This window comes from Macrobrachium nipponense, chromosome 24 (genome assembly GCF_015104395.2).
Source record: "Macrobrachium nipponense isolate FS-2020 chromosome 24, ASM1510439v2, whole genome shotgun sequence".
In the NCBI taxonomy this organism is placed as follows: Eukaryota; Metazoa; Arthropoda; class Malacostraca; order Decapoda; family Palaemonidae; genus Macrobrachium; species Macrobrachium nipponense.
The window spans coordinates 48,031,894-48,059,361 of NC_061091.1; the positions used below are offsets into that span (position 1 = coordinate 48,031,894).

At 37.2% G+C, this 27,468-nt stretch overlaps 2 protein-coding genes across 8 annotated transcripts in view; one reads left to right on the forward strand and one right to left on the reverse strand.

Annotated features, from left to right (window-relative positions):
• Positions 1–27,468, reverse strand: part of LOC135205604 (uncharacterized) — a 630,437-nt gene that overhangs the window by 397,046 nt on the left and 205,923 nt on the right. For 6 of the 7 annotated variants that reach the window (XM_064236380.1, XM_064236379.1, XM_064236383.1 and 3 more), the window contains exon 3: positions 10,269–10,856. The exons of the other annotated variant lie outside the window; for it this stretch is intronic. In XM_064236380.1, the coding sequence (XP_064092450.1) occupies positions 10,269–10,856 (588 nt within the window). The remainder of the gene's footprint in view (positions 1–10,268; positions 10,857–27,468) is intronic. 7 annotated transcript variants of the gene reach the window in all.
• On the forward strand, positions 13,295–16,316 carry LOC135204180 (uncharacterized). The gene is made up of 3 exons (XM_064234247.1): positions 13,295–13,323; positions 14,858–14,961; positions 15,802–16,316. The coding sequence occupies exons 1-3, from the start codon at positions 13,320–13,322 to the stop codon at positions 15,970–15,972; spliced, it is 279 nt and encodes a 92-aa protein (XP_064090317.1). The 5' UTR covers positions 13,295–13,319; the 3' UTR covers positions 15,973–16,316.

Here is a 27,468-nt window from a genome sequence, read left to right on the forward strand (position 1 = left end):
TCAATTATATCGAATGCCTTTCCCTGGAAGCCTACAAGTATGATTCCGAAAGCTGCAGCTCCAATATATATATATATATATATATATATATATATATATATATATATAATATATATATATATATATATATATATATATGTATATATATATATATATATCACAGGAAAATGACAGGCAGAAGTTCGATACCAAGCACTTCCATGTGCTGTTTACTCAAGCATCGTTTGAAAATAAGGTTACAAATTAAACAAAAAGAACAAGAATACCAGATGGTTAATAGTCAAGTCAAATAATGGAAGTATTCTAAATTTAAGTCTCGGTTTGTTTAAACTTGATGCCTTTATAAGCAAGGACGTTGTAGAAAAAAATAAGCAAAAACATTAATATTTCATTTTATACATGTTTCTGGATTTTGAATCGGTTAAGTTTAGTTTAAGCTTGTGACCGCTCGATCCCGGATCATCCTGGGTTATCTTTAGGATTACTTCCCTTTGACAATTGATCATCTGGTATTCTTGTTCTTTTTGTTTACTTTTTAACCTTCTCAAACTGTCTTATTTGTGCCCCGACAACGCGTGAATAAACAACACGTGAAAGCGCTTGGTACTGAACTTCTGCCTGTCATTTTCTGTGGTATTCGTTAGTACATTATATATATATCTAATATCTATATATATATATATATATCTAATGATATATATATATATATATAGATATATATATATATATTTATATATATATATATGATATATATATATATATATATATCATATATATATATGTATGTATGCATATATAGATGTACATATATGTATATATATATAATATGTGTGTGTGTGTTTATATATATATATAGTCACAAACGTCATATTTTGGCATTTGTTTCACTTTTCCTTTCCTTCCCTATAATGATTTAGGAGTTCAAAATTAAAGTTGTTTTGGAAAAATACATACCTTTAGCCCATATCATAAGGAAATCTCCAAAAGGTCCGTGACACGTCCCAATGTAATTTTAGGACAGACCACACAGAAGGTTATTATAGGATTTTCCATCTGACTTAATGTGGAAGCCAGCGGGTTAGCCTTATTGCACCCTTTTGAAGAGTACCCAGGGTCATTAGAGGTCAATTGTTAGGGAGTGGTTTTCCCTGTCCTCACCTGCATCCTCAAAATGAGTTTCCCTGACCCCTTTATTCCTCAGGTAGTTCACCCGCTAATTTACTCTTTTTTTTGCTCTCAGTTCTCAAGTGATTTACGCCTTATATTCCTCTTCTCTCTTTTGTGTCACTGGCTTGTGTGTGACTTCTATTCCAGATACCTGACAACTTTCAAGCATCAAAATGGGATCCCAATCAATGGGACAGCCATATGCGATCACAACAAGAAGACAATGAATCTATTGTCCCTCGTCTGGTATATAGAGGGGCATCGCTACTAGCACGGTCCTACTGCATAGAGTAGTAGCAGGAGTTTGAGTCAAGGAGAGAGGAACTGCTGCCGGAGAAGTGTGTCGCCTAGATGACACTCCCCCTGCATCGGTAGGATGCTGCTGGTCGTTAGTTGGTCCACATAAGCACCTGTTACCTGCCGGTACCTGAGGACTTGACGAGAAGTCAGTACCCGACACCCGTTGATGACTGCAACGCCAATTTCCATTGAAGATTCTGCTCACTGCAGACTTGACTGTTTCTCCCTACGGCTTGTCCACGGACTAAGGTAAAGTGAATGGAAGTTGTATGTCAGCCTCACCAAAATTCTCATACTTTGTTTCTTGCTGTTGTGCTATTCTCCGAGCAAAACAGCTATTACACTGATAAAGTTGCGATGTGCTACATGTAGAGTTCTCTCTCTAAAGTGCTAGTATTTCGATTGGTGTTATCCCATTTAATTTCTCTTGTCATTCCCTTGTGTGTTACAACGATTCCTGCTTTGCAGATCCGTTCATGAGTGTCCCGAGGGCGTCTTCAGTAGATCAACAGTGCCACTCAACTGATATTACCAGTGCCATATCCTGTCAAGCGTTCCTGGAACCCAATGTAAAGAGCGTGTACTCTTGTACCATTCCCTTGCAAGCATCCTGATACCTTTTCATTCTGACTTTATGAATTTAACCAGTTTGGGTTATTGTATATAACTGCAGTATTGTGGCATATTGCTTTGGGTTTGTTATCTGCCACCACTATCGTTACCATAACTGAGAGTGCCACGGAACTCTATTGAAGCTCCTATATATTTCTTCTGATTCCCTTTAGTGAATTATATGTATTTTACTGAACTTTCTAAGTTTACCTCATACCCCTAGTTGTTGTTCATTTAATTTTACTAAGGGTCTTTCTTTTCTGTTCACTGGTAGGTGGCAAAATAAGTCATATTGCATTCTGTGCATAAATAGAACTATTCATTTCCATTACCTAGGCCACCCTACCACGTGACAAAATATGTATGTATTATATTATTATATATATAATATATATATATATAATTATATATATATATGTATATATATATACATTATATACATAGTTACGTGGTAGGGTGGCCTAGGGATTGGAAATGAATGGTTCTATTTATGCACAGAGTGCAATAATTTTCTAACTTTGTTTTCATCGAATTTAATTGTTAAGTGTACATTGCGATAATCTCATATATATGTATGTATGTATACATATATATACATACATACACATATATGAGATTATTGTTAAATACTTGACAATAAAATTCGACGAAAACAAAGTGAGTGAATATCTTCTTCAAAGATGTTCTGCAGTCGACTGCTTTTGAAACTTGGGTGTTTATTGTAATGGTGGAAATAATTATACCAAGAATTCTGTTCCCACAAAGCTCTCAACATTCATTCCCCGAATTTTGGCAATACTGAAATTCATGTCACTAACGAACACTACTACTAAAGTGAAGACGACTTGCATTAGGAAACCCTTCGTCGACTTCCGATATTTTTACTCTTTATTACAGTTATTGTCAAATAGTTATGGAAAGAGGTATAGTTAATATTTAAACCTAAATTGCATCGTTTTGCCTTAAACTAAACTGAAATTATTATTTTGATGAATCATGAAAGCCAACATTCGCCTTCAACTCTGATAACCGATTCAATCATAATACTAAGCTGCATATCTACTTTCTCTAGTCCTAGCAAGAATAAGTAATATTCAAGACAATAAAGAATTCACGGAAGCTAATCATTTACTGTTAATCTGCAGCTGAAACATGACCACAAACAAATAACCGTAAACACCTGAGACCAGTCCAAAGCAACATGCGCCATAAGGTATGTGACTTTTACGTGGTATTAAGTATGCGGAAGTATGTAGTCAGAAGAGAAGGCGAGATGAGATTGAGAAACAAGGAAAAAAGAAAACAAAGATGATTTCAAGATAGTATTTCGTACACTAAACAACAAAATTCAGTCAGAAACGATGGAGATTTTGGAATTGCGGAAAAACGCGCACAATTACAATAAAACGAAGACTTAAATGTCATCGGGCAAAATCTGTAACGAAAATACGTCCAAATCCCAGGAGATAATAAAAGACAATGAGAACTTCCAGAGCCTAGTGGCAGAAGAAAAAAAGAAAATGAAAATATAATAAATATAAACAATATTATTTCGATGACAAATAAACAATGCCTTCTAAACTAAGATTAACCACATCTAAATAAACGTCAGGAAATAACACGACTTCCTCGAGGTTCACTTACCTCCGATGAATATCTGCTGCTACTTGCAAAACGCTCTCCACAAGATATAAGCAAGGCACATGAGGCCGCCCTTACACCAAGTCCTTTTTTACGCAATTGCAACGGGACGGACGGGAAGGGGAAAAAAAAGAGGGGCAGCAAGCGAATTCCAAAGCTAATTTAGTTTAAGTATAGTACATGCTACGCCTATGAAATGCGCAAACGCTTTACTAACTAGAAAACACTTGACCATTATTGCCTAAAATATTCTCTCTCCTACGACCTACAAATTAGTGTCTGTCACGCAAGCACTGGCTCAAGATGATGCATTTGCGACTGCTCTTGGAATACCGAAAAAAGGGAAGAGTCAGTTCGTCAACCGCTCCTAAACAATGACATAAAAACCATTTATTCAAAAGTTAATGTCCTTGACATGCCCACAATCACTCCTGCCTACACAATAACAAATTGTTTGTGAACACGTTTGACTCGTGGCTCCGTAATCGTAAGTCTCTTTATTCGCTTCGTTATCGTTTTGAGATTTGCAAACCGGATTGAAATTCCTTCTCTTACTATCCCTAACTAAATGACTATCAGCATTCCCAGTCCTCGTTTCATCATAGACTAAGAGTTGAGAAAATCCTAAAAAATACAGTAACTATCTTTCTCCGAGTCATAGCAAATCCCACTAAAGAGCCGTTTCAATTTCCCCTTCACATTAACTCAAGCAAATACAATATGTTGCATATTTTACTCAAAAAAATTTACCGTTACAATGGCAAAGTTGTTCTCTCCCATTTACAAATTTAACTAGAAAAATTTTCAACGCCTAATTCATAACACAATAATTCTGCCTTACAAGAGAAGAGCTTCTTTCTCTCTCTTCTGTTCCTAACGAGAACTTTTCTCCTGCAAAGACAATTCAACATTTTGCCACATTGGTATATTTCAGGACTTGATGTAAGTTTACAGTGTTCACGCAGGCATGTGGAATCTCACCTTTCATAGGCCTCTCCCTTTTCCCCACATCATCAAAACGACAAGTTATCGCCATTTCCTACTTTTTGTAACATCCTCAACAACCGTATATTTTAATCAGTGTTCATCAAATACAGACACATCTATCCATTATAAGTATTAATAATAATAATAATAATAATAATAATAATAATAATAATAATAATAATAATAATAATAATACTTGATTTAACTACTCGTATCATCGAGCTGCTCTTCCTCCTGCAAATGGACGGTCTGAAGATGAAGAAATACCAACCTTTCCAAGTGGGATTCGAACCCATGCATGTTATGTTACGAGAGGCAACCAGATACAAACATGAACAGGTTTTTGTTAGCTTAAAAATAAAAATATATATATATATATATATATATTTATATATATATATATAAATATATATGTATATATATATATATATATATATATATTTATAATGTATATATATATATATGTGTGTGTGTGTGTGTGTGTATATAATATATATATATATATATAATATATATATAGATATATATAAATATATATATGTGTGTATATATATTATATATATATATATATATATGACAAAAAAATAATAATAATGGTAATAACAGTATATCAATAATAATAATGATAATCTGCAGAATTCCACAAAAACGCAGACCTCCTCCATATTCATCCTCTTCCACTTCCTACTAATTACGGTTTCTTGTTCTCCCCTCTTCGGAGCTTATTAATTCGCTTCCCCAACCCTATCATTGATATAATTTGCCAGGGGGCTTTTTCCCCCTTGTGGTTACTTATTATTCTTTTACTCGCGCTCATACTCTTGCCTGGGTCCTTCCTTCCTTCCTTCCTTACATTCTGAAGAGTCATCTTTGAGCAGCGCAGCCAGACAGATTTAGATGTATGGAGTACCACAACGTCCGGGCTTCCTGTCGCGTTGTGAGTAAAATATAGCGTTTACTCTCTCTCTCTCTCTCTCTCTCTCTCTCTCTCTCTCTCTCTCTCTACGCATTTTTCAGTTTCCTCCCTTCTTTCATTCTATCGCTGTTTCTTTTTATGCTCGCCCCATCATGTCACTCTGATTACACATTATTATTATTATTATTATTATTATTATTATTTATTATTATTATTATTATTATTATCATCATCATCATTTATGAAAGACAAAACGCTCGAACATAGGTTGCATCGTAATATTTTTTTTCTGCTTAATTTTCTGGAGACTTTGCTCTGATTTGCTGCCTTTTTTATCAGAATTCAATGTCGAGCTTCATTAAATAAATAAACCTAATAATTTCATCGGTTCGAGATCAATCAGGATGAATAAACATTCACGATAAAAATACTGTGGGAATCTCATTTCCACTGATGTTTTGTTTGTTATTAAAACGTTTATCATAAAAAAACTGATAATGTAAATCAAAAGACAAAATCCAATGACAAGACGTAAATTGCAGACGGACATACAAACGAGAGCACAGATACCAATATCATACCATGATACTACTACCCTCAGCGAGAGCTAGAAGGGGGAAAAGCCTACCAACAACACGAAAACCTCACGAAATAATCAGCACAGTCAATCAGTACCATTAGTGATCAGGAGAAAACTTGATAAGGGCTAATTAATTCCAAGAATGTAATGACCATCACGCATTTATACATAATGATCCCTGACGTCAGGAACAATGCTCCTGATAAGAGATAATTAAGGCCATAAAAGAGATTACTTTATCATGTCAATGTCACAGCTGCCAAAGGAGATGGACAATTATTACAACCATTGTCACTACCGGTGCAGTTCAGAGTCTGCTGCCAATATTTGTGTGTGTGTGTGTGTGTGTGTGTGTGTGTGTGTGTGTGTGTGTGTGTGTGTGTGTGTGTGTGTGTGTGTGTGTGAGAGAGAGAGAGAGAGAGAGAGAGAGATGAAAATGCAACAGGGGTCTCAGCAACGAGGTTATCAACGTCATAAACACATCTCATCAAAGGAAACCCTTAATATTTTCTAAAGTGAGGCCATTCAGTAGAAATATTCATAGATACACAGAGCCACTCTTAATCATTAAAACTATTTACTATAAGATTTATCACACAAAAACCCATTTATGAAAGTGTAAATAAAAATATTCAGATTCTTTGAAACATCAAATGGTGGATAACAGGATGAATTTAACAAACATCACTCAACAGTGATTCTCCGACACTGAGCAACCAATATTTCAGAGTTCTCAATCCTTCCTCATCGTAGTTAACAGATGTAAACTAGGTTTCGCAGAACAGAGAATAAAATCCATAAAGTTCTTTCATGTGCTAAAACTCGGTTCTCTCCCTCTATCATGTAGAGAAGAACGTGTATTTGTTCTTTCCTGGAGGTAACGAGCAGATTGCTGATGTCTTCCTCTACCAGATGAGAACCAACCCGGCGTTGCCCAGGTAAACTGAATGACAACCGATAACTCTCTCTCACTCTCTCTTTCTCCCTAATACCCCATCTACTCTCTCACTCGCTCTCTCTTCCTCCCTAATACCCCATCTACTCTCTCACTCGCTCTCTCTTCCTCCCTAATAACCCATCTACTCTCTCACTCGCTCTCTCTTCCTCCCTAATACCCCATCTACTCTCTCACTCGCTCTCTCTTCCTCCCTAATACCCCATCTACTCTCTCACTCGCTCTCTCTTCCTCCCTAATACCCCATCTACTCTCTCACTCGCTCTCTCTTCCTCCCTAATACCCCATCTACTCTCTCACTCTCTCACTAACATCCCCTCTACGCTCTCTCCTCTTTCACTCTTTCTTCTCCCTAACACCCTCTGTACTCATTGTCTCACTTTCTCTCTCTCACTTTCTCCCTCTCCTGTAAAGATAGTTGCTTCAATTACATTGGCCAGCACTTTTGACATTTTATATTTCACCCCTTCTCACCCCCCATTTTCATTGGGGCTAAACTTGGACTTGAATGGCATCGGGCTTGTCACTATTCATCTAAGTGACCTCGAAAACTATGAATTAGACACTGATATCTGTAGTTTTCCGTTATTTTTACGTCACCTCCTTCCCACCCTACCCCCTTTGGTGCCATTGATGTCTTACCCCCACAGTATTCTTTTCCAGATAGTAGGTCATATGTATACCAAAATTAAGTATGATAAACCAGAAGAGTTTATTTAGTTGATAAGTGTGCGGGCAGAACCAGCCTGTTTCAGGGAAGCCCTTCCAACCCCCTTGGGTGCTAGTGATATCTTAACCACCCCCCCCCCCCCCCACCCCACACTATTCTATTCTAGACTAGATGGTAAATCATATGTCTACCAAGTTTGGTTGAAACTGATCATTGCATTTCAGAGTTATGCTGGAACATACACACACAAACATGCATACATACAGCCATTTTTATTTATATAACAGATGAAGGCGTCCTTGGCATTCAAATAGACCTCCAACAGTGTGTGTGGATATATATGTATAAAGTATGTTTATATAACTATATATACCTTTAATTTACAGTTCTGCAACTTAGTTAAATCAAAATCTCTTCAAAATGCAACCAATAAACTTCTTAGCAATTAGTGCTTTCATCAATCTGGGATCCATATGAGCATTTATAACAACAAAATTACTATGTTCATAAATAACTTCTCTAAAAATCAGGTAGCATTCTGTCTTACTCAGCAATTTATGTTGTAATTGGTGCGAAGATCAGAACAACAATGTATGAAATTACTGGCACATGAAAATTTTTTTTTTAAATAACCCTTACATGAACAAATTCCATAGGCTTACTAACACGTACTACTACAATGCATTCTCTAAAGTATAAAATGCCCATTAAAACACTGCTTTAAAGCTAGGGAATATATTTCGGTAGACTGACTGCCACCCATATCAAGTAGTAAATGACAGAAGTAGTTACATTTGCGAAATATATAATGAGAGATATGCCCTTAGGTGATGCCTGGGGCCACCGCTAAGCCAACGTTGGTTCTGATAATTGTCTTAATCTGCTTCATTGTTGCCCTAGGGTAAATATTGTCCATATGGGCAGAGTCCCAGGCTCAATTGGAAAGGTTGATCCTATTATCTTGTTGTTTTATCAGTGAAGATTCTACCATCTGACATTTGTATTGACAGCTGCTTTTGTATAAAATTTGGGATGAGTTCCAATCCATGGTATGGTTCATGTTATTTATATGATGGAAAATTGCCTAACTATGTTGCCCATACCTAACTGAGTGCTTATGACTCAACATAAGGTTATTTTGATATGGACAACATAGTTTGTCAATTTTCCATCATATAAACAACATAAACTGTACAATGGAACTCATCCCGAATTTTATACAATAGCAGCTGTCGATACAAATGTCAGATGGTAAAATCTTCACTGATAAAACAAGATAATAGGATCAACCTTTCCAACGGAGCCTGGGACTCTGTCCATATATACACTATATTCCTTAAGGCAACGATGAAACAGATTAAGACAATTGATAGAACCAATGTCGGTTTAGCGGTGACCCCAAACATAACCTGAAGGCATGTCTCCCACTATATATTTCGCAAATGTAACTCCTGTCATTTACTACTTGATAAGGGTGGGAGTCAGTTTACCGAAATATAGTCCCAAGCTTTAGAGCAGAGTGTTTTAATGGGCCTTATGTATATATATATATATATATATATATATATATATATATATATATATATATATATATATATATATATATATATATATATATATATAGTTCATGAGCCCCTTGTGTAGTTCGACTTAAAAATACTATAGGGGAAAATTAAATATAGGATATGGTACTGATCTGTTTTATATCTTGAGCTATTTTCCAATTACTGGTACCTAAAAGAAATATTTATATGCTAGCATAGACCACGACACATACGAACAAGAAGAGTGATAAACAAAGTACATGTGCAAAATAGAAGATAATTTTATAATATGCCAAGATGGAAACGCAGTTCAAACAAATATAACAAAGAAAAAGTACAAGTTGCTGACACTTGAGAGGAGGCGGCGGCGCTGTTTTTTCACTCTCCATGTTCGTTTGTGGCGTGCTGTATGCTAGCATATACATATTTTACTTCTACTAAGTACCAGTAATGGGAAAATGTCTCAAGTTACGAAACCGATCAGGACCAAATCATATATTGCATTTTACTTATGGTATTTCAGATTTAAACTATGTATTTGTATATATATACTACTATATATATACTACATACATACATATATATATATATATATATACATACATACATACACACACACACACACATATATATATATATATATATATATATTTATTTATTTATTATATACATACATGCATACACATATGTTTATAACACTCACTCCTTCTCAGAAGAGTGGTTAAGGTTTAATCTAGCTTGTGGAGATCAGACTATCATATGAAAATTTATTATAATTGAAAGAAAATCATCGTGGACATTGCACGAGAGAGAGAGAGAGAGAGAGAGAGAGAGAGAGAGAGAGAGAGAGAGAGAGAGAGTTTAGACTTTTACCTCGCATACTAAATCTTTCTCACCTCCACTCTGTCGACAGCCGCCATGAGGGGTCCCAGTTTGGCAGGCCCAAGGAACTGGGCAATGGCCGAAATGCACTCGAGGGAGGCCTGTCTCACCCTCCTCTTGGGATCGGCCACAGTGGGGCCGACCGTCTCCGCCAGGTAGTTGAGGTCGAATTCGTAGCTGGGGAAAGTCATGAGTGCGTAGATGATGAGGTTGAGGTTGTCTTCCCTCACCCTCGACGACCTGTTGGGGCCGAGGTTGTCACACAGGATGGGCATCACGACCGCCGGCTTCGCCTGCTGCAGGAGCTTCTGGAACACCCGCATGTTCTCGATGCGCACCACCACCTTCGAGTCGCCGACGTGTTTCACGACGGAGTGGACGATCTGCTTTAGGTACTGGGGCAGCTTCAAGTCCAACTTCTCGATGAGGATCCTGAAGATGTCGAGCACAGTCATGGAAATCCTGAAGTTGTAGTCGTCGACCAGGGAGTCCAGGAGGGCCAGGAAGTGGGGGAGATGAGGCAGAAGAGGCGAGATGTCCTCGACGGATCTCATCAATTCTCTCAGCCTCTCGCATCCTTCCGACCGGGTTTTCCAATCTGTCTGTAATATAAAGTAAAATACTGTTTTACACCCTCACCAAAGATGAAAAGTCTAAAATGCGACTAGATTTACTGAAAAAAAAACTTTTGTTAGGATTTTTCCTATACATTCTTGACTAAAACATTAGATCTCAATGATCCGGTGTTCATCTGACGAATTGTGGCTTTGCTGTTCATGCTAAATATTTCTTCATGCACATTCTTTATGTAAAACTCGGGGCTTCTACTGTGGTTCCATCCTGGCCCAGAGGCCAAGGTCTGAACAAAATTAAGTTTAATTTACATACAGGCTTTGTGCGACCTTTATCTATACATTCGGGTTCTGTAGTTCTTGATGCGATAAATTTGAAGTAACAGTCTTTCGTCACCATTATATATCACCCCCAATGGCAGTAAGGTTATCTTATTTCAAAATGAATGAACTACCTCAATTTCTTAACGAAAAAGAATAAACATATACTTAAATTGAAAATGGAATAAATGTCATACAATTTTACCAAGGGCACGTATGAATACAATATCCTAGCACAAACAGAGAAAATATATACAACCCAGAACCCAACTTAGTTTTAGGCGGGGTGGTCCATGCTTTCTGGAACACATTGCGAAAAACTGCACGCCTTTTTCTTCTCACTTTCATTCGTAACTTATCAGTATCAATGACTTTCAAAGGAATTTTAAAAATCGAGAGAAAATACTCTCCTTTTCCGAGCAAAGGATTAATAACGAAACTGCCAACAATCTAGGAAGAGACCTGGCGAATATGTCCCATCAATTCTCTTAGCGAACAAAACTCTCCTTGAAAACCCTATTGGGCGCCAGGCCCTGCGCCCCCACATCTCTTTTTCTAACACAGTAAGAAAAATCAAAGCAAAAATATCTCCATTCAGAACAAAGGATTAATTACAAAACAGACAATATCTAACAAGCGCCTATACCAGCACGCCCTTTCATCAACTTTATTGAACACACCTCTCCTCAACTCCCGAATGAACGCAAAATCCATCGACCCCGTTGAAACCCCAACGCCTTGAACTCCACAGGAATGTGAAATAACATAATCGACCCACCACAGCAGTCTATCTAACTCTTTTCGCAAGGAAGAGCATCGATTGGATTTTTCTGGGAATTTCCACATGTGGAGAAGCTTCTTTTGTGTGAGTGACACTAACCTCCCCTTCCTTTGAGACGGAATTTTGTCCGAACAGTCTTGTGTGACTAACGACTTACGGGATCATTTTGCCCTTCCGCAAAGGAACTTCGTTCAAACACGATCTGATTAATGATCTAAGTCTAAGGTTAAACTTTTTTTTTTTTTTTACATTAATACAGGATACAAAATCAAGTACCACTGTTGACCAAACACTCAGCTAATGTCCCTCAACACTAATTATAACACAGGAATATTTTACAGTTCTCTAGTAATCATAAGATTGTGTACAACTGTTTTTGTAATAACTTTGTTATTATCAATGTACGCCCAAACTCTACGGATTATCAGGTGTTGATTTCGATACAACTCCCTCATCTCCACACACTGATAAAGTGAGAGAAGAGATCATCCAAAACTGCAATGATGGTAGTATGAGAGGGGTTAGTTCCACAGTAGGATGCTCGTAAAAGACTGGGAGAATACTTATAGGGTGTCTAGCACTCCTCTCGGAAGCGATGTGGATGTTGGATGAAAATGAAAAAATGATGGTAGAAGCTGTGGAGACGAATTGTTTATGTAGTATTTTTGACATAAGATAAAATGAAAGGGTGAGCAATGTGAACAAGCGTTAGCGTGCTACGAAGGTTAGCGCACTTCGAGACAGAATGGTCCCGTGTAAAGGCGGTGGACGATAGGTTGAAAAGGGAAGTATTATTTCGGCAGTGCTGGAAGGAGAGAGCAGAGAAATTGCTGAAGCAGGAGGGATAATGAGAATGAAAGCGGTATTGGAATGGAGGAGCCTCAGCATGCAGCAAGCAAGAGAGTGCCTGCAAGATAAAGGTGAATGACGCAGTGCGTGCAAGAGCGAGCCTTCTGTATAATTGGATGAAACGGTTAGAGCTGTAGAAATTTGAAACACGTGGGTTTCATCTACCGTGCAGCAATTTAAGTGAGAATGTAGCAGCTACCAAAAACGAAAATAAGTCTTCTTTTACAGCAAATAAAAACCATCACATAAAAAGACCTAGAATCACGTTCTCTTTGAAACCTTCGGGCAAAATGACCTCAAAGAACAATAAAATGGCCGACTAAGGAAGCTCTTTAATGAGGATTCTACTCTGCATATGAAATGGGGGTCCCATGTGGTGGAAACAAACTGGAAACCAACGGAAAGAGGCTGGGAGGTGCGGGGGAAGATGAAAGCTTGGGATGGAAGGTGGCCAGCTGCAAGAGACATATAAATATCAGCGAGCGCTGCTTCTCTTCCTCAGTTCCTCCCAGCGGCCTCTTCCCTTGGCTCATTCACTTCCGATGGGTGAGTGAGTCCATTCAGATTTATTCACACTGATTGATATCAACAAAAAACGGCGTCACAATAAATTTGGCCACCGGTGGAGGAATTACATTATTTGCTTCAAATAACTTGTGCTACGGGGAAAAGGGGGCTTTACCCTTACTGACAGACATTTATAAACTAGTCTCAACAGATATGGTCGTCGACGTCGGAAATGTAAGAAGTAGAATTACTATTTAAATTTCTACAATATAAACAATGAAGAGAATGATGCTTGAAAAGCCCTTTCTTCAGCATACAATTCATTGGTAACATTCATCAGTCCCATGTATTGTATGTTATAATGACATTAACTACATTCAGTGCATACTAAAAAATACTTGCACGGCTTAATCTGTAAAACATTATTTAATTCCTTCATAAATTGCGTTCACTTAAAGATAAGTTATTATGGTTGCAAAATTTATGCCGACTAGTTGTTATTCAAGACTGGACTTGAGTACATCTTCCAGATGGATCACATAATCTAAGGCCGTTCCTCACTCACTCACTCACTCACACTCACTCACTCTCATCCAAGGTTTTCTCCTGGGTAAGATTTCATGGATGTATATTCTGTCAAAAAGGAGCAAAAGATTTATATCAGAATCAACAGTTCACAAGTGGATTTATAATGATGAAGATCAACATTACCACCAATTCATAATACCATAACAAGAAGTTCAATGAACGAGAAAACTGAATAATTAACAAAAACATATAGCGCTCACAGAATAAAACTCAACACGGGCCCTACTAGGATATTAATTTTGAAGGTTGCCAAAGTTGTAAATATGTTTTGAACAAGAAAACTGCCTTTCAACCTCTAAAATTTATGTTGACAGAGAATAAACAGCATAAACATTTGTTCCTTGTGCGCGTTTCTTCCTTTTTTTTTACAAGACGCCAATTTTCCCTTTGGAGGGAATACCGTTTCTCAGCAAGTTTTGAGAGCGAGTTGTTGGCTGGCCACCCACCCAATTTCTTAACTCCAGCAGACACTAATACAAATTTACAGCCGAGTGGAATGGTGGGAAGTAGGTTGAAGCGATCCCGGACCTTGCAAAGATGAGCCAACCCCTGTGTCATCCGGCTACGGCTCCACATTTGGTGGGTTGCAACTCACAAAAGTTTCGAGTGGGGTCTCTACACCCTTAAGCCATTTATATATATATATATATATATAACTTATTATATTAAATAATATAATATTATCTATATATATATATAATATAATATATATATAGATATATATATATAATATATATATAAAATCTTTGTTCACACATATTTATATATATACACATATATATAATACATTTATATCCTATATATTTGCTACTTGATTAAATAAATTTGGTTACATACTATGCATCTACGTTTCAACAGACACATATAATTATGTGCGTGCGTGCGTGCGTGAGTGTGTGTGTGTGTGTGTAAGTTAACCAAATTTATTTCAAAAAGCAGCAAAGTAAAACAACTGCTAATATTGGTCTTGGGTGCTTTCTTTCAGGAATGAGATTCTTCAACGTCACATTCGGCTTTTCGCTCCTGTTCTTAGTTATGGCCGCTGAATCATACGAAACTCCCTGGCCTTCGGAAGACTTCGACGATCAGGTTAGTTATAAAATCATGAATGTTCGAGACAGCCCCAAGGACGAGGTTCTTGTATGACCGAGGTCCAAGGTTTTTCTCGCTGGCAATGCTCGAGCCTCTCTAGGGTCATAGACTTCAACAGGTGATATTTGAGTCTCCCCAAAGAGGCGATATTTGAGTCTCCCCAAAGTCCATGGGCTTCAAGGGCACATTTCAAACCTGTGAATTTCATGGACCAAGTTCGAGCCTGCCTATAACTCCAAGATCCAAAGCTTGGAAGGCTAAGTTAAAGCCTGACCATGGTTCCATGCACTTCTAAGGACGAGGATGCATATTCCCCAAATCAATGTATTTCTGATGAGGAGGTTCGACCTTGCTTGAAACCCAGGGACTTCAGGGGGCGAGATCGAAGCCTGACTAATGCATGCACTTCTGCTCAAAGTCCGCGGGCTTTCAGCTTGCCTTGAGGCTATTGTTACACATATTGAAATTCTGAAGTTTAAAACAAGTTTCTAACTCCACTTAGAAGCACCTGCAACTTTTCGTTGATTTTGAAGCCTACTTCTCAAGTCCTGTTCGTTTATGCATGTGCCTATAGATATGATATACTTGTACGAATATAATTCGTCCACTTCTTCGACTCTGTCTCTTTCTTGTATAGTGCAAGTACACAAATATTAAGATAAGAATAGAATAAGAAGACATCGTCACAAACAATATCAACAACAATCATAGTCATCAGGTCATTAGGCAACCCCCTAACCGGCCCCCCCCCAAAAAAAAAACCATGAGAGACGAACCCGTGTGTAAAATAACAATATTAACAACAAAAAACTGAAAACGTTTACTTTTGCTCAACAGGACACGAGAGAGGTGCTGGTACCCATCGCCTTCATCCCGCTTCCCTTGGCCTACAACCACATGCTGAGGACGAGCAGCAGCCACGCCCTCAAGCGAAACTCGGAGATTCTGAACACCCTCCTCGGGTCGGGGGCCCTCAACAACATGAAGAACAACGGCAGGCGGCGATAGTTATCTTTGCTTACCGGATGACCAACGAACGGTATTAGAAGATGCTCACCTAGGCTCAGTGGAAAACCTACAGTGGAACGCCAAGATGATGACCCGTATGATACGTTTTTAGATAAATACACATTTTAATGAGTCATTAACGTTCAAAGTGCACTGGCGCACTATAACGTCAAAGCAGAATAACATGCAAACAAACGTGAGTGGCCCAGTCCTACCTCTCTCCAAGTTTATATTTTCCCTTTTCCTTGTAACTGGCTGGGTGTTGACTGCGTTCTTCTTCCCTTATACCTTACCTTACATTTCCTTACCCAACTACCCTTCATTATCCTAAGAAATAACAGACTTAACCCATGGAAGATAATAATATAAATATATAAAATAAACTCTAGTTTCCTTGTCAGGTTACAATAAAAGTACATCAATCAATAGATAGTATGTTCCTTTTTCATTGCCAGAGAACATGTTCTCCCATCACTCGTCTTATTTTGCTTATTCTCATATTCAGCAAATTTGAATCTGATATGGCAACGTGTTCTTCACAATTCACTTTCTTTATATGGTTCTTCACTTTATCTGGTTCTGATCAATTAAAGAAAAGAAAAGGGCAGTAACAGGACTACAGAAAAAAAAAACATTTAACAATACATATATACCTCACACTATATGTCTGTTTTGACAATAAGTGAAAACACCCGAAAAAGACTCAAGTGAATCTAATTAGAATATAAATCATTGCCGAATTGTGATTACCAGCCCCCCCCCCCCCCCACCCCCCCCCTCTCTCACCGTTCCCGCGTGAAGTCAGATTAATCAACAGATATCACAAGTTTAACATACGACTAGAATTTGAGAAATATCTAGAAGTGTTCGTGAACTATCGGTGATAAGATTAGTGTGAAAATAGTAGGATAAAGCGTCTTCTAAGTTAGTTTATCAAGTGTAATACTATAAATCAGAACAAGATGGCAGTAAGTTCCAACTGCGGGAAGAGATGGCGTAATTTAGCGTGTTTAGCAGATTCGCAATACGATGAGGTAGCAGGAAGGGAACTGGCATTTCTCATCTATGAAATCAGCAACAGTCCTAACCAAAAAGATACAAAAGCATTCATAGATATATTAGAAGGATATAATCCTTCAAACTGGAACAAATCTAATGAAAACATATTGAAAATAATTGAAGAAGTTCCAAATAAAATCCAAGTGGTCAAGAGACTCATAAAGAAAATATACATAAACCAACATATTCCGACAAAAAAATTGATAAGGTGAATCTTGTGAATATCCTAATTGATGCATTAGGAAAAAGAATGCCAAAAGCATGCAAACTGTGTAAGGTTTGGTATAGCATAGTCAATCCACAAAACCTAATCAGAAAATGTGCTGCATGCAACATTCCGACCCATCCACAGTGTGCTGAGGTAATACAAGATTTGAGAAAAGATACAAGAATTTTTTGTTCAACATGTCTATCATGGATAGACAATGTTATTAAATCAAGATTGAATGTACAAATAGTTGAGGATGAAGAAGAAGAGGAAGAGGAAGAAGAAGAAGAAAAAGAAGAAGAGGAAAACGGAAGAGAAGTAAACAAAAATGAAATGTCAGAAAAAAATAAGGAAAACAAAGAACAAGATAAAAGTATGGATGCAGAGATACTCATTGATACTACATATGAGGCAATAAAGCAGCATACCTACGAAGAAATAAATTACGATATGACAACAGAAAAGCAAATCCCGAAGAGGCTCTACCCAGATCTACACAATGACGGGAAAGAGGAAAAAATAGACAAGAAAGACAAAATCTGCAACCTTTTGAAAAGAGGGAATTGCAGATTTGGAGAAAGATGTTACTACAAACATCCTAAGATATGTCAAAACTATGAAATATATGGTAAATGTGCATACTTAGATGGATATGGGGATGATTGCAGAGATCTGCATCCAAAAATATGTAAAAACCTAAAAGAAGGAAAAGGATGTAAGTTCGACAAAAATGCAAATATATGCACCCTGTAGCCATGAATCATAATCAAATAAATAACCAACCAAGTAATAAAATCCAAAATAAGAAAGAAACAAATAAAGAGAGAAATCAAGAATATCAGGTAAAAGAGAAAAGCAAACCACCAATGAGATATGCAGAGGTTTGCAGCAAAAAATTTCAAAGCATCAGCTCCGAAATTCTACTCAAGAGATAATAACTGTATTTATTATGCAAGACGATATTGCAGAAACGGAGAAAATTGCAGATTCAGACACAAAATGAATAATTATGATGAAGGAAGATCAAATATTATGGAAAAGTTGGATTTTTTAATGTCAGAATTTCTGGAAATGAAAAAAAGAACAACATACCAGAACAGGAAAGAGACATGGGAAATCCTTATTACTACCATTATTAAAAATGAAGGAGAAAACACGCAAACCATCATAGTGATGAATGCGCAGGGTTTAGTTACGAGTAACTCAAAAAGAAAAATAGAGTACTTAGAAGAACTAACCCAAAATGAAAAGAAAATAGATATAATGAATATAAGTGAAACCTGTATTTCCCAAGAGACTGGGAATGATGATCAAATCAAAAGGGTTCACCAAACTTATAGATCAGATAGAAAAGAATGGAATCAAGGGGGAACCGCAATATATGGGAAAGACAAAAAACAAGGAAAAATATATGAGAAATATAGTAACTCAGAATGTGAACTAATAGCGGTAGAATTTGAATCTGAAAAATTGATGAACATAGTAATATATAGACCTCCTAATACTAAAGAGTTTGACTTAATAATTGAAAAATTGGATGATATATGTAGAAATCACAAGGACTGGACTATTCTCCTATCTGGTGACTTCAACTTTCCTTTCGTAGAATGGAAAGAACGAATAGGAGATTGTGGTTGTACTTATACATATAAAAAAGAGAGTAATAGTAGTGCAGAAGATAAGAGGCAATTTGAAAAGCTATTAGATATGCTACTAGAATACAACATTCAACAAATAAATCACCTGCCAACAAGAAAGGAAAATACTTTAGACCTAGTATTTGTGAACGAGATGAATTATGTTAAAGAAATAATAGTTTATAATGCGAGTATTTCAGACCATAATGTCATAGAATTAACAGTTCATTCCAAAGCAAGTGAAAATAGAGATAAGCAAGAAATGAAAAAGTGGGAAGGATATGGAAAATACAACTTCTACAGTAAAAATATAAAATGGTCAGAAATTAATGAAGAATTAAACAAAGATTGGGATAACATTTTCGTAAGTGATGACATAAGGGTAAATACGGAGATATTATATAAAATATTGGAGAAAATAGTGGAAAAATATATACCGAAGAAGAAAAGTAAACATCATTCATGCATACCAAGAGACAGAAGGATCTTGTTCCAGAAAATCAGAAAGTGGAAAAAAGGTCTTGCAAAAGAAAAAAATGCATGGAAAGTTATAGAACTAAAAAGTAAGATAGAAAATGCAGAACAAATGATTATACAATCAAAAGAAAATGAAAAACGGGACTTGGAAGAAAAAACCCTATTAAATATCAAGCAAAACCCCAAACTATTATACTTATATGCGAAGAAGATGAATAAAAGAAGAATAGAAATAGGCCCTCTGAGAATTGAAGGGAGATTAACGAATGAAAAAAAAAAAAAAAAAAAAAAAGGAAATTTGCAACATACTGGCAGAACGATATAAGAGAGAATTCACCCCTAGAATAGATAATGAAGATAATGATATAGAAGTAAGGGAAGAAAATAGTGAATATTTAGCTGACATAGAAATTAATGAAGCTGATATTGTGCAGGCAATTAATGAAATTAAAAATGGAGCTGCTGCAGGGCCGGATGGAGTCCCTGCTATTTTGTTAAGGAAAGTAGTTCATTCTATCGCAAAGCCACTTGCAATATTATTAAGACAAAGTGTAGATACAGGCAAGATTTATGATGAGCACAAATTAGCATATATCACCCCTACTTTCAAAAGTGGATCAAGACTAGAGGCAAGTAATTATAGGCCTGTGAGTCTAACATCACATATTATGAAAGTGTATGAAAGGGTAATGAAGAAAAATATTATGAAACATTTAATAAAAAATAATTTGTTTAATATAGGACAACACGGTTTCGTACCCGGAAAAAGTACACAAACCCAACTGTTAGTCCACCGTGAGAACATATTCAAAAATATGAAAAGCGGAAATGAAACAGATGTGGTTTATCTAGACTTTGCAAAAGCTTTTGACAAAGTAGACCATAATATATTAGCAAAGAAAATTAGAAAACACAATATCGTAGATAAAGTAGGAAGATGGTTAAAAGAATTTTTACACAACAGAAAACAGATAGTTATTGCAACGATGAGAAATCGGATGAAACCAAGGTAATATCCGGTGTGCCACAAGGTACGGTGCTAGCTGCAATATTGTTTGTTATTATGATTGAAGACATAGACAGTAATGTTAAGGATTCGGTAGTGAGTAGTTTCGCTGATGACACAAGAATAAGTAGAGAAATTACTTGTGATGAAGATAGGAACGCTCTACAAAGAGACCTTAACAAAGTATATGATTGGGCAGAGGTAAATAGGATGGTATTTAACTCTGATAAATTTGAATCAATAAATTATGGAGACAGAGAAGGAAAGCTATATGCATATAGGGGACCTAATAATGAGACAATCACAAATAAGGAAGCAGTTAAAGACCTTGGTGTGATGATGAATAGGAACATGTTATGCAATGATCAAATAGCAATTCTGTTGGCAAAATGTAAGCAAAAATGGGAATGTTGTTACGGCACTTCAAAACAAGAAAAGCTGAACACATGATTATGCTTTATAAAACATATGTTCGTAGTCCACTTGAATATTGCAATATGATATGGTACCCACACTATCAAAAGGATATTGCACAAATAGAGAGTGTACAAAGGTCCTTTACAGCTAGAATAGAAGAAGTTAAGGACCTAGACTACTGGGAAAGACTACAATCCTTAAAATTATATAGTCTAGAAAGGAGAAGAGAACGCTACATGATAATTCAGGCATGGAAACAGATAGAAGGAATAACAGAAAATATCATGGAACTAAAAATATCAGAAAGAGCAAGCAGAGGTAGATTAATAGTGCCCAAAACTATACCAGGAAAAATAAGGAAAGCACACAGGACATTAATCCACTACGCACCAGCATCGATAATGCAGCGTCTATTCAATGCGTTGCCAGCTCATCTGAGGAATATATCAGGAGTGAGCGTAGATGTGTTTAAGAATAAGCTCGACAAATATCTTAACTGCATCCCAGACCATCCAAGATTGGAAGATGCAAAATATACCGGAAGATGTACTAGCAACTCTCTGGTAGACATTAGAGGCGCCTCACACTGAGGGACCTGGGGCAACCCGAACGAACTGTAAGGTAAGGTAAGGTAAGGTCTCTCTCTCTCTCTCTCTCTCTCCCAAAGATCATGTCTCTGCCATGGGTATTTAGTAACTAGAATGATCAATCGACTACTCCGCAGAAAAGTCTTCTAAAAAAGTTTAAGCCGTTTACTTATGGTTCTTTATATCATAACCAAAATCATTATTATTACTGTAACTTCTCTTAAAAAGGACACTAAAATGAGATATTTTATCCACAAGGATCTTGTTGCCTTAACACATGTTAAAACATAGATGGTGACAGATAAGAGAAGATAATAATTAGGGGAGTTTTGACAAATCTACCCAGGTCATTATCATTGTTTATAATATTATTCATCATTGATATTAGAATATATTCTCATGAATCAAGTCCAACAGAAAATAATGTTGATGTGGTATTGCGAAAAATTATTGAAAAAAAGAGGAGATATTTGTAAAACTCAACGAAGACATAACACGAAAACAAATGAATAATTCACAGTTTTACGAATTTTCAATGGGGTGGTTGCCATTTCTCTTATGTCTTCCATAGGTGTCAAGAAAACTGCTTCATAGTTTTCCCGTAAAAGTACTGAGCAGTCTGACACAGGGCCAGAGAGACATCACCACACTGCAAGCACAGGGTAGTAGTGTCTCACAGTGAAACTTATTTGTGTTGGCACTCTGCTGAACAAGACGGACACTAACTCAGAGCCTCCCGAGGAATTAGCACAACATAAAAGACACTGAGGAGTCGGTGGGATTTTCGGAAGTAGCAAGCTCATGAACATTCGTCTTAAAACAAGGGTTCTCTACAAAAAATCCTTAGCCTAACCCTTTGAAAACACTCCCGCGGTCCACTTGCACTTGTGGTTCACAAACCCAGGCCGAGAAGAAGCGTCTTGTGGAAGCTTATAGCATTTCCCAAACTTCGTTCTATTGTGTTCCCTCCAGATTCTATATTATAAGCCACATACCAGCTTTAATTGGTGGTGAATTTAGTCTTTGCAAATAATATGATGTTGCATAGTAGAAATCGTGCTCATGTCAAACCATTGCATAAAAAATTATCTCCAAATCTATTCTTATTATTTTTTGTGTGAACACAAGACTAAACTATCATGTAAAAGTGCTCACTTACCCAATCAAAAAGCAGTTGTTACATATGTATGAACATCAAATCGACTTAACAAATGTGATGAACTACAATAATATTTATGAAGAACTTCTCATAATACAGATACCAAAGTAAAGCATTCTCAACAGCAACTGGAAATGAAAATAAATACATTTCAAAATTCAGGGGGATCTTGATGGAGGGGGGGAGTTGAGTTGTTTTGACTGTTACCACCCAAACTGAGTAACAAAAGCCGTGCAATATCCTCATATGACAAAAAGGAAAGCCACGATATGAAGAAGGTTCTGCACAAGACATATCAACAACTAAAACGTTCAGGAAACCGCAAACCTTCGCAACGGAAACAGACCCCCAAAAGTTCTCTCTTACTTATAAATTACATTCTTATCTCTTCTAGTTTCCTTGTTTTCAAACACGAGGCCCATTTTCGGTGAACCTCGTAAAAATCCACAAAGAACTGCCTATGTAATTATCTCACCAAACAGTGATACAAATAACCCAAACCAAAATCACAACCTTGTCGATAGTAATAATACAATTAATTTATGAGCTGGGGAAGCCTTAACTTTGTTTTTCAATTCAATTAAGAACAGCAGAACGGTTCCTTAATGTGGCACTGGATTTCTGATGCAGAGAAGCAAACATTCAGAAACATCGACAAAATGTGGGTGTTGACATTCTGCTGGAATACTGGATGACACTAACAAGTCAACGTGGAATAACTAAATTTAAATAATGGCAACACCGTGAACGCACTCATAGTGATCACATTTACCAGAACAAAGTTCAACGAAGGCGAAAACAAAATCTAGCTCGAATAAATCATGATTACCTCTAACATGAAAAGAAACCATCACTTTGAGTGGTTTCACCTACAAGAAAAATATCCAATAAGGGTAGAACAGTCTGAAGCATGTGATATTAGAACAATACCAGCTCTCTGGTAGCCGTGTCTGTCTATTTCTTAGTCGTTGAGTCCAACAAAACTTGGTATTCAAGGTAAAACCAAGTATTGCCATATACTCGGAATCACTGAACAGCGTTAGCAATGCTAAGTCTACTGAGCAGCGGAAGCATGGTAAGAGGTCTGATAATGAAGAAAGCCGCGGTTTATTTACGAGAGACTCCAATGTCCCTCTGACTACACCACTTCATTTACTTCAGATATTTGTCGTAAGTGGTCACTTTGACACTTCATTTAACGCTTGATAGAAACTATACCAATATTAAAATGACAGGAAGATCAAGGAATAAGGTCTGGCATTCTGCACGCATCATATAACACCGCTATTCTTATCCATTCATCTACATTTGTTCCACCGCTCAATATTAACAACAATGGCTGAAAATCTTTTACGTCTCACGGCTGCTAATCTCCCAGGTCATCAGCTGTTGATGTATCGAAAATATTCATCACCTGGCAATTGTGGGAATATTTAAAAGCAGTGTTTAACCTGCAGTAGCCAGCTTATCAGTGGATGTGGCGCAGTGATCGAAGACGCGCAACGCCTTGCGAGTCGTTGAGTAACTGGGCGAGGGAGGAATCACGCAATGAACCTTTGCTTGTGGCTACTGGGTTATCTTAGTGGCATTACACCATCCTGTCAGATTTTATGAAATTTAGTCTACCAACCAATCACTGGGGCTCACTGTGGCTCTTTCCGCCATTCAGCGTTAAAGACAATGATAAGAGGGAGTTGGAGTGGTTGGACAGCAAGCTAAAGATACAAAAATGACAAATTTTTAACCAATTTGCATTTTTCATTGCTATCAAACCTTCGGTCTTAACAATAGGATAAATCTTATCGCCAGCTGGAAACCGGTTAAAACATTCAAAGATTGTATAACCAGGAATCTGTGAAATCTGGCAATTCCTGTCGTACAAGGTAGGAGCTGGTCATCGAACACCACCGCACTCCGTGACGCATCAGTCTTTCTTTAACTGCCTTGGAGAGTAGACGCTTACACTTTTGCTCTCCTTTTGCACTAAGAAGTTACAGAAAGGAAGCGGAATGGAGTTAAAGAAAAGTGGGAGCAGCTAGGGAACGAGGGACGCTCCGAACCCCTCAGTAATGCCTGCAGTGCACCACGAGAGGCAAACTGGACAGCAGTAATCCCCTACGGGGTGCATCGTTCGATGACCACTAACTATTGGCCTCAAATCATTTGTACCTTGATATTTGTCTCCACAGCCTTCATTTTGATTTCCACTGTTTGTAGTTACACTCAAGCACTTTCCTTTTTTTTTCTATTTCAATTTTACTGAATTATGACTTTATTGTTTTTGTCATCATTTACATGTACTTGGGTTTTATTGTGAAATACAGAAATTTATAGAATATGTTAATATATTAACATTTTAATCTTCGCTCCTTTTCTCCTTTTCACAGATGAGAACAGTTTTGCGCGTTCAAGTGCAGCGCAAGTTCACGGCCTTTAATTAGCACTGTTTGCCTCTTATGAGTAAACAAAAACTTAGGCACAATCGAGTTTTCTGTACATCGTTAAACAAGGCCATCGAAAATAGATCTATCTTTCGGTGGTCTCGGAATGATGCTGTATAAGCTACGGCCCATGAAACTTTAAACCACGGCCTGATGGTGGCCTAGCCTATATCGTTCCCAGACGCACGATCATGGCTAACTTTAACCTTAGATAAAATAAAACTTACTAAGGCTAGAGGGCTGCTTTTTGGTGGTATGTTTGATGAGTGGAGGCTGGATGATCAACATAACAATTTGCAGCCCTCTAGACTCAGTAGTTTTTAAGATCTGAGGGCGGACAGGAAAAGTGCGGACAGACAGACAAAGCCGGCACAACAGAAAACTGAAAGTTATGTATACAGACCATCAAGATTGACGGTGATCGGAGGAAAGGCGGAGACAGCAAGAGTCCCGATCTGAGAGATTGTGCTTCGGTACCGTCCCAAAGCGCCTCCATTCTGCTTTACAAGTGGTATGAGATATGGGTCCACAATGGACGACATCTAGTCCAACCGTGGAGTTCATTACCAGCAGACAATATATTCTTTGAGAGAAAAATGCGTTGGCATACATAGCGTTTTATAAAATAATGGTCGCAATTTCTTCCTATTTATCCATTCGCAAGTTAAATCTACTGCTGGAGATGTGTACGGACGCATCTGCATCACAGGGCAAAAGAGATACAACCGAAGTCAACCATTCTTTGGGACTCTATGAGGAAAAGACATGAAATTCTAATATATATATAATATATATATATATATATATATATATATATATGTGTGTGTGTGTGTGTGTGTGTGTGTGTGTGTGTGTGAGTGTGTGTGTGTGTGTGTGTATGCAGGTACAAGGTGTCCATAAATCATTCCCTGATTAATAACTTCAATAACTTTAAAATTATCGTGGATATGACTGTACAACTTTCACATTCTATTGAGCAATTATTAGTATCTTTTGTTTGCCTACAGATGCCACTGTGATCACTACCCGCCAGCTGTGTCAAGAATATCAGAAACGGTGTCATTACAGGAGAAAGCCCTGTGTGTTATAGTACCATGAAACAAAATCACCTGTTGTATTTGAACGCAAGTTCAGAGATTAGTATTGACGAGATCCACCAGATGTTAAAAGCATTAAAGACTGGTATCAAAAGTTCACAGAGAGTGGAAGTGTTGAAGACCGTAAGAGAAGGGGTAGACCCGGTGTGAGTGATGCATCCGTTATTGGATTGGGAGAGATGGCCCAACAGAATGGCCACCATGTTCACCAGACATTACCCCTCTTGATTTTATATCATGGTTTTAATAAGGATAATTTGAAGAAGCTTCTAGAAATTGCAGTGCAGGACACTCACTCTATTTTTAACAATAAAGTTTTTAAACAAGTTGATGGTGTTTCGATGGGGTCGCCACTTGGCCCAGTTATGGCTAACGCTTTTATGTGCTCTTTCGAGGAACAGATGCTAGATGGTTGTCCTTTATCATATCGCCCTCTCTTTTATAAGCGATATGTGGATGACACTATTGCTCTATTTAGGTCCCGAGAGGCAGCCGAAGCTTTCTTGGAATATCTTGGAACATCCTAATATACATTTCTCAATTGAGCATGAACAAGGCAATAAACTTGCTTTTTTAGATGTTTTAATTACTAGGACAGAACATGGTTTTAATACGAGCGTCATTAGAAAAACGACGTTCACAGGTCGAGGTACAAACTCTAATGCAGTTTTTCCCTAACATTTAAATTAAATAGTATTTCCACGCTATTACACCGTGCTTATACGTTATCTTCCAGCTGGCATAACTTCCATAGCGAAATCCAATTTTTACTCCAGTTTTTTAAAAACAATTCGTATCCTCCAGCTTTATTCTTTAAATATGTTAATAACTTTATTAATATATGCCTCTATACCTTTCATTCAGTCCAACGCATTTAAGTTGCAAATACAAAAAGTCATTCAGAAAACTTTTCCGAAGTTGATAGCTAAAAATTATAAAACTCTGGGTTCTTTGTTCTCCCACAAAGATAAACTTCCGGCTTTGATGCGATCTTTGGTGGTATATTGCTTTACTTGCCCGAAATGTAAGATCGGGAAATACGTGGGAGCCACCAAAAGATTGCTCAAAGTCAGAATCGATTCTCATCTCGGAGTCAGCCACCGTACAGGATGTACTTTGAAAACAAAGGAATTCTCTAACATACGAGAACATTGTAATAAATGTAAAACATCAATTTCTATAAGGATTCTCGCATTGTCACCCAAGCGCCCAATGACTATTCTCTCTCTGTTTTGGAGTCGTTAACGATCAAACCATTAAATGGTCAGACTTCTTCCACAGTTCTTTTTATAGCATAGTTGAGGTCCTCTTTTCCAAACCAGAGAACGTCACTCAGTTTTTTAACTTAATAGAGATAGGTATTAACTTAAGCATTCTTCACTTTTTAATTTTTTTTGTTCATTTTTTA

What these genes read in the sequence shown, in the direction of transcription:
- LOC135204180 (XM_064234247.1), top strand. An exon ending in CGGAAGACTTCGACGATCAG is followed by an intron (nt 14,962 to 15,801) that starts GTTAGTTATAAA and finishes TTTGCTCAACAG; the next exon opens with GACACGAGAGAGGTGCTGGT.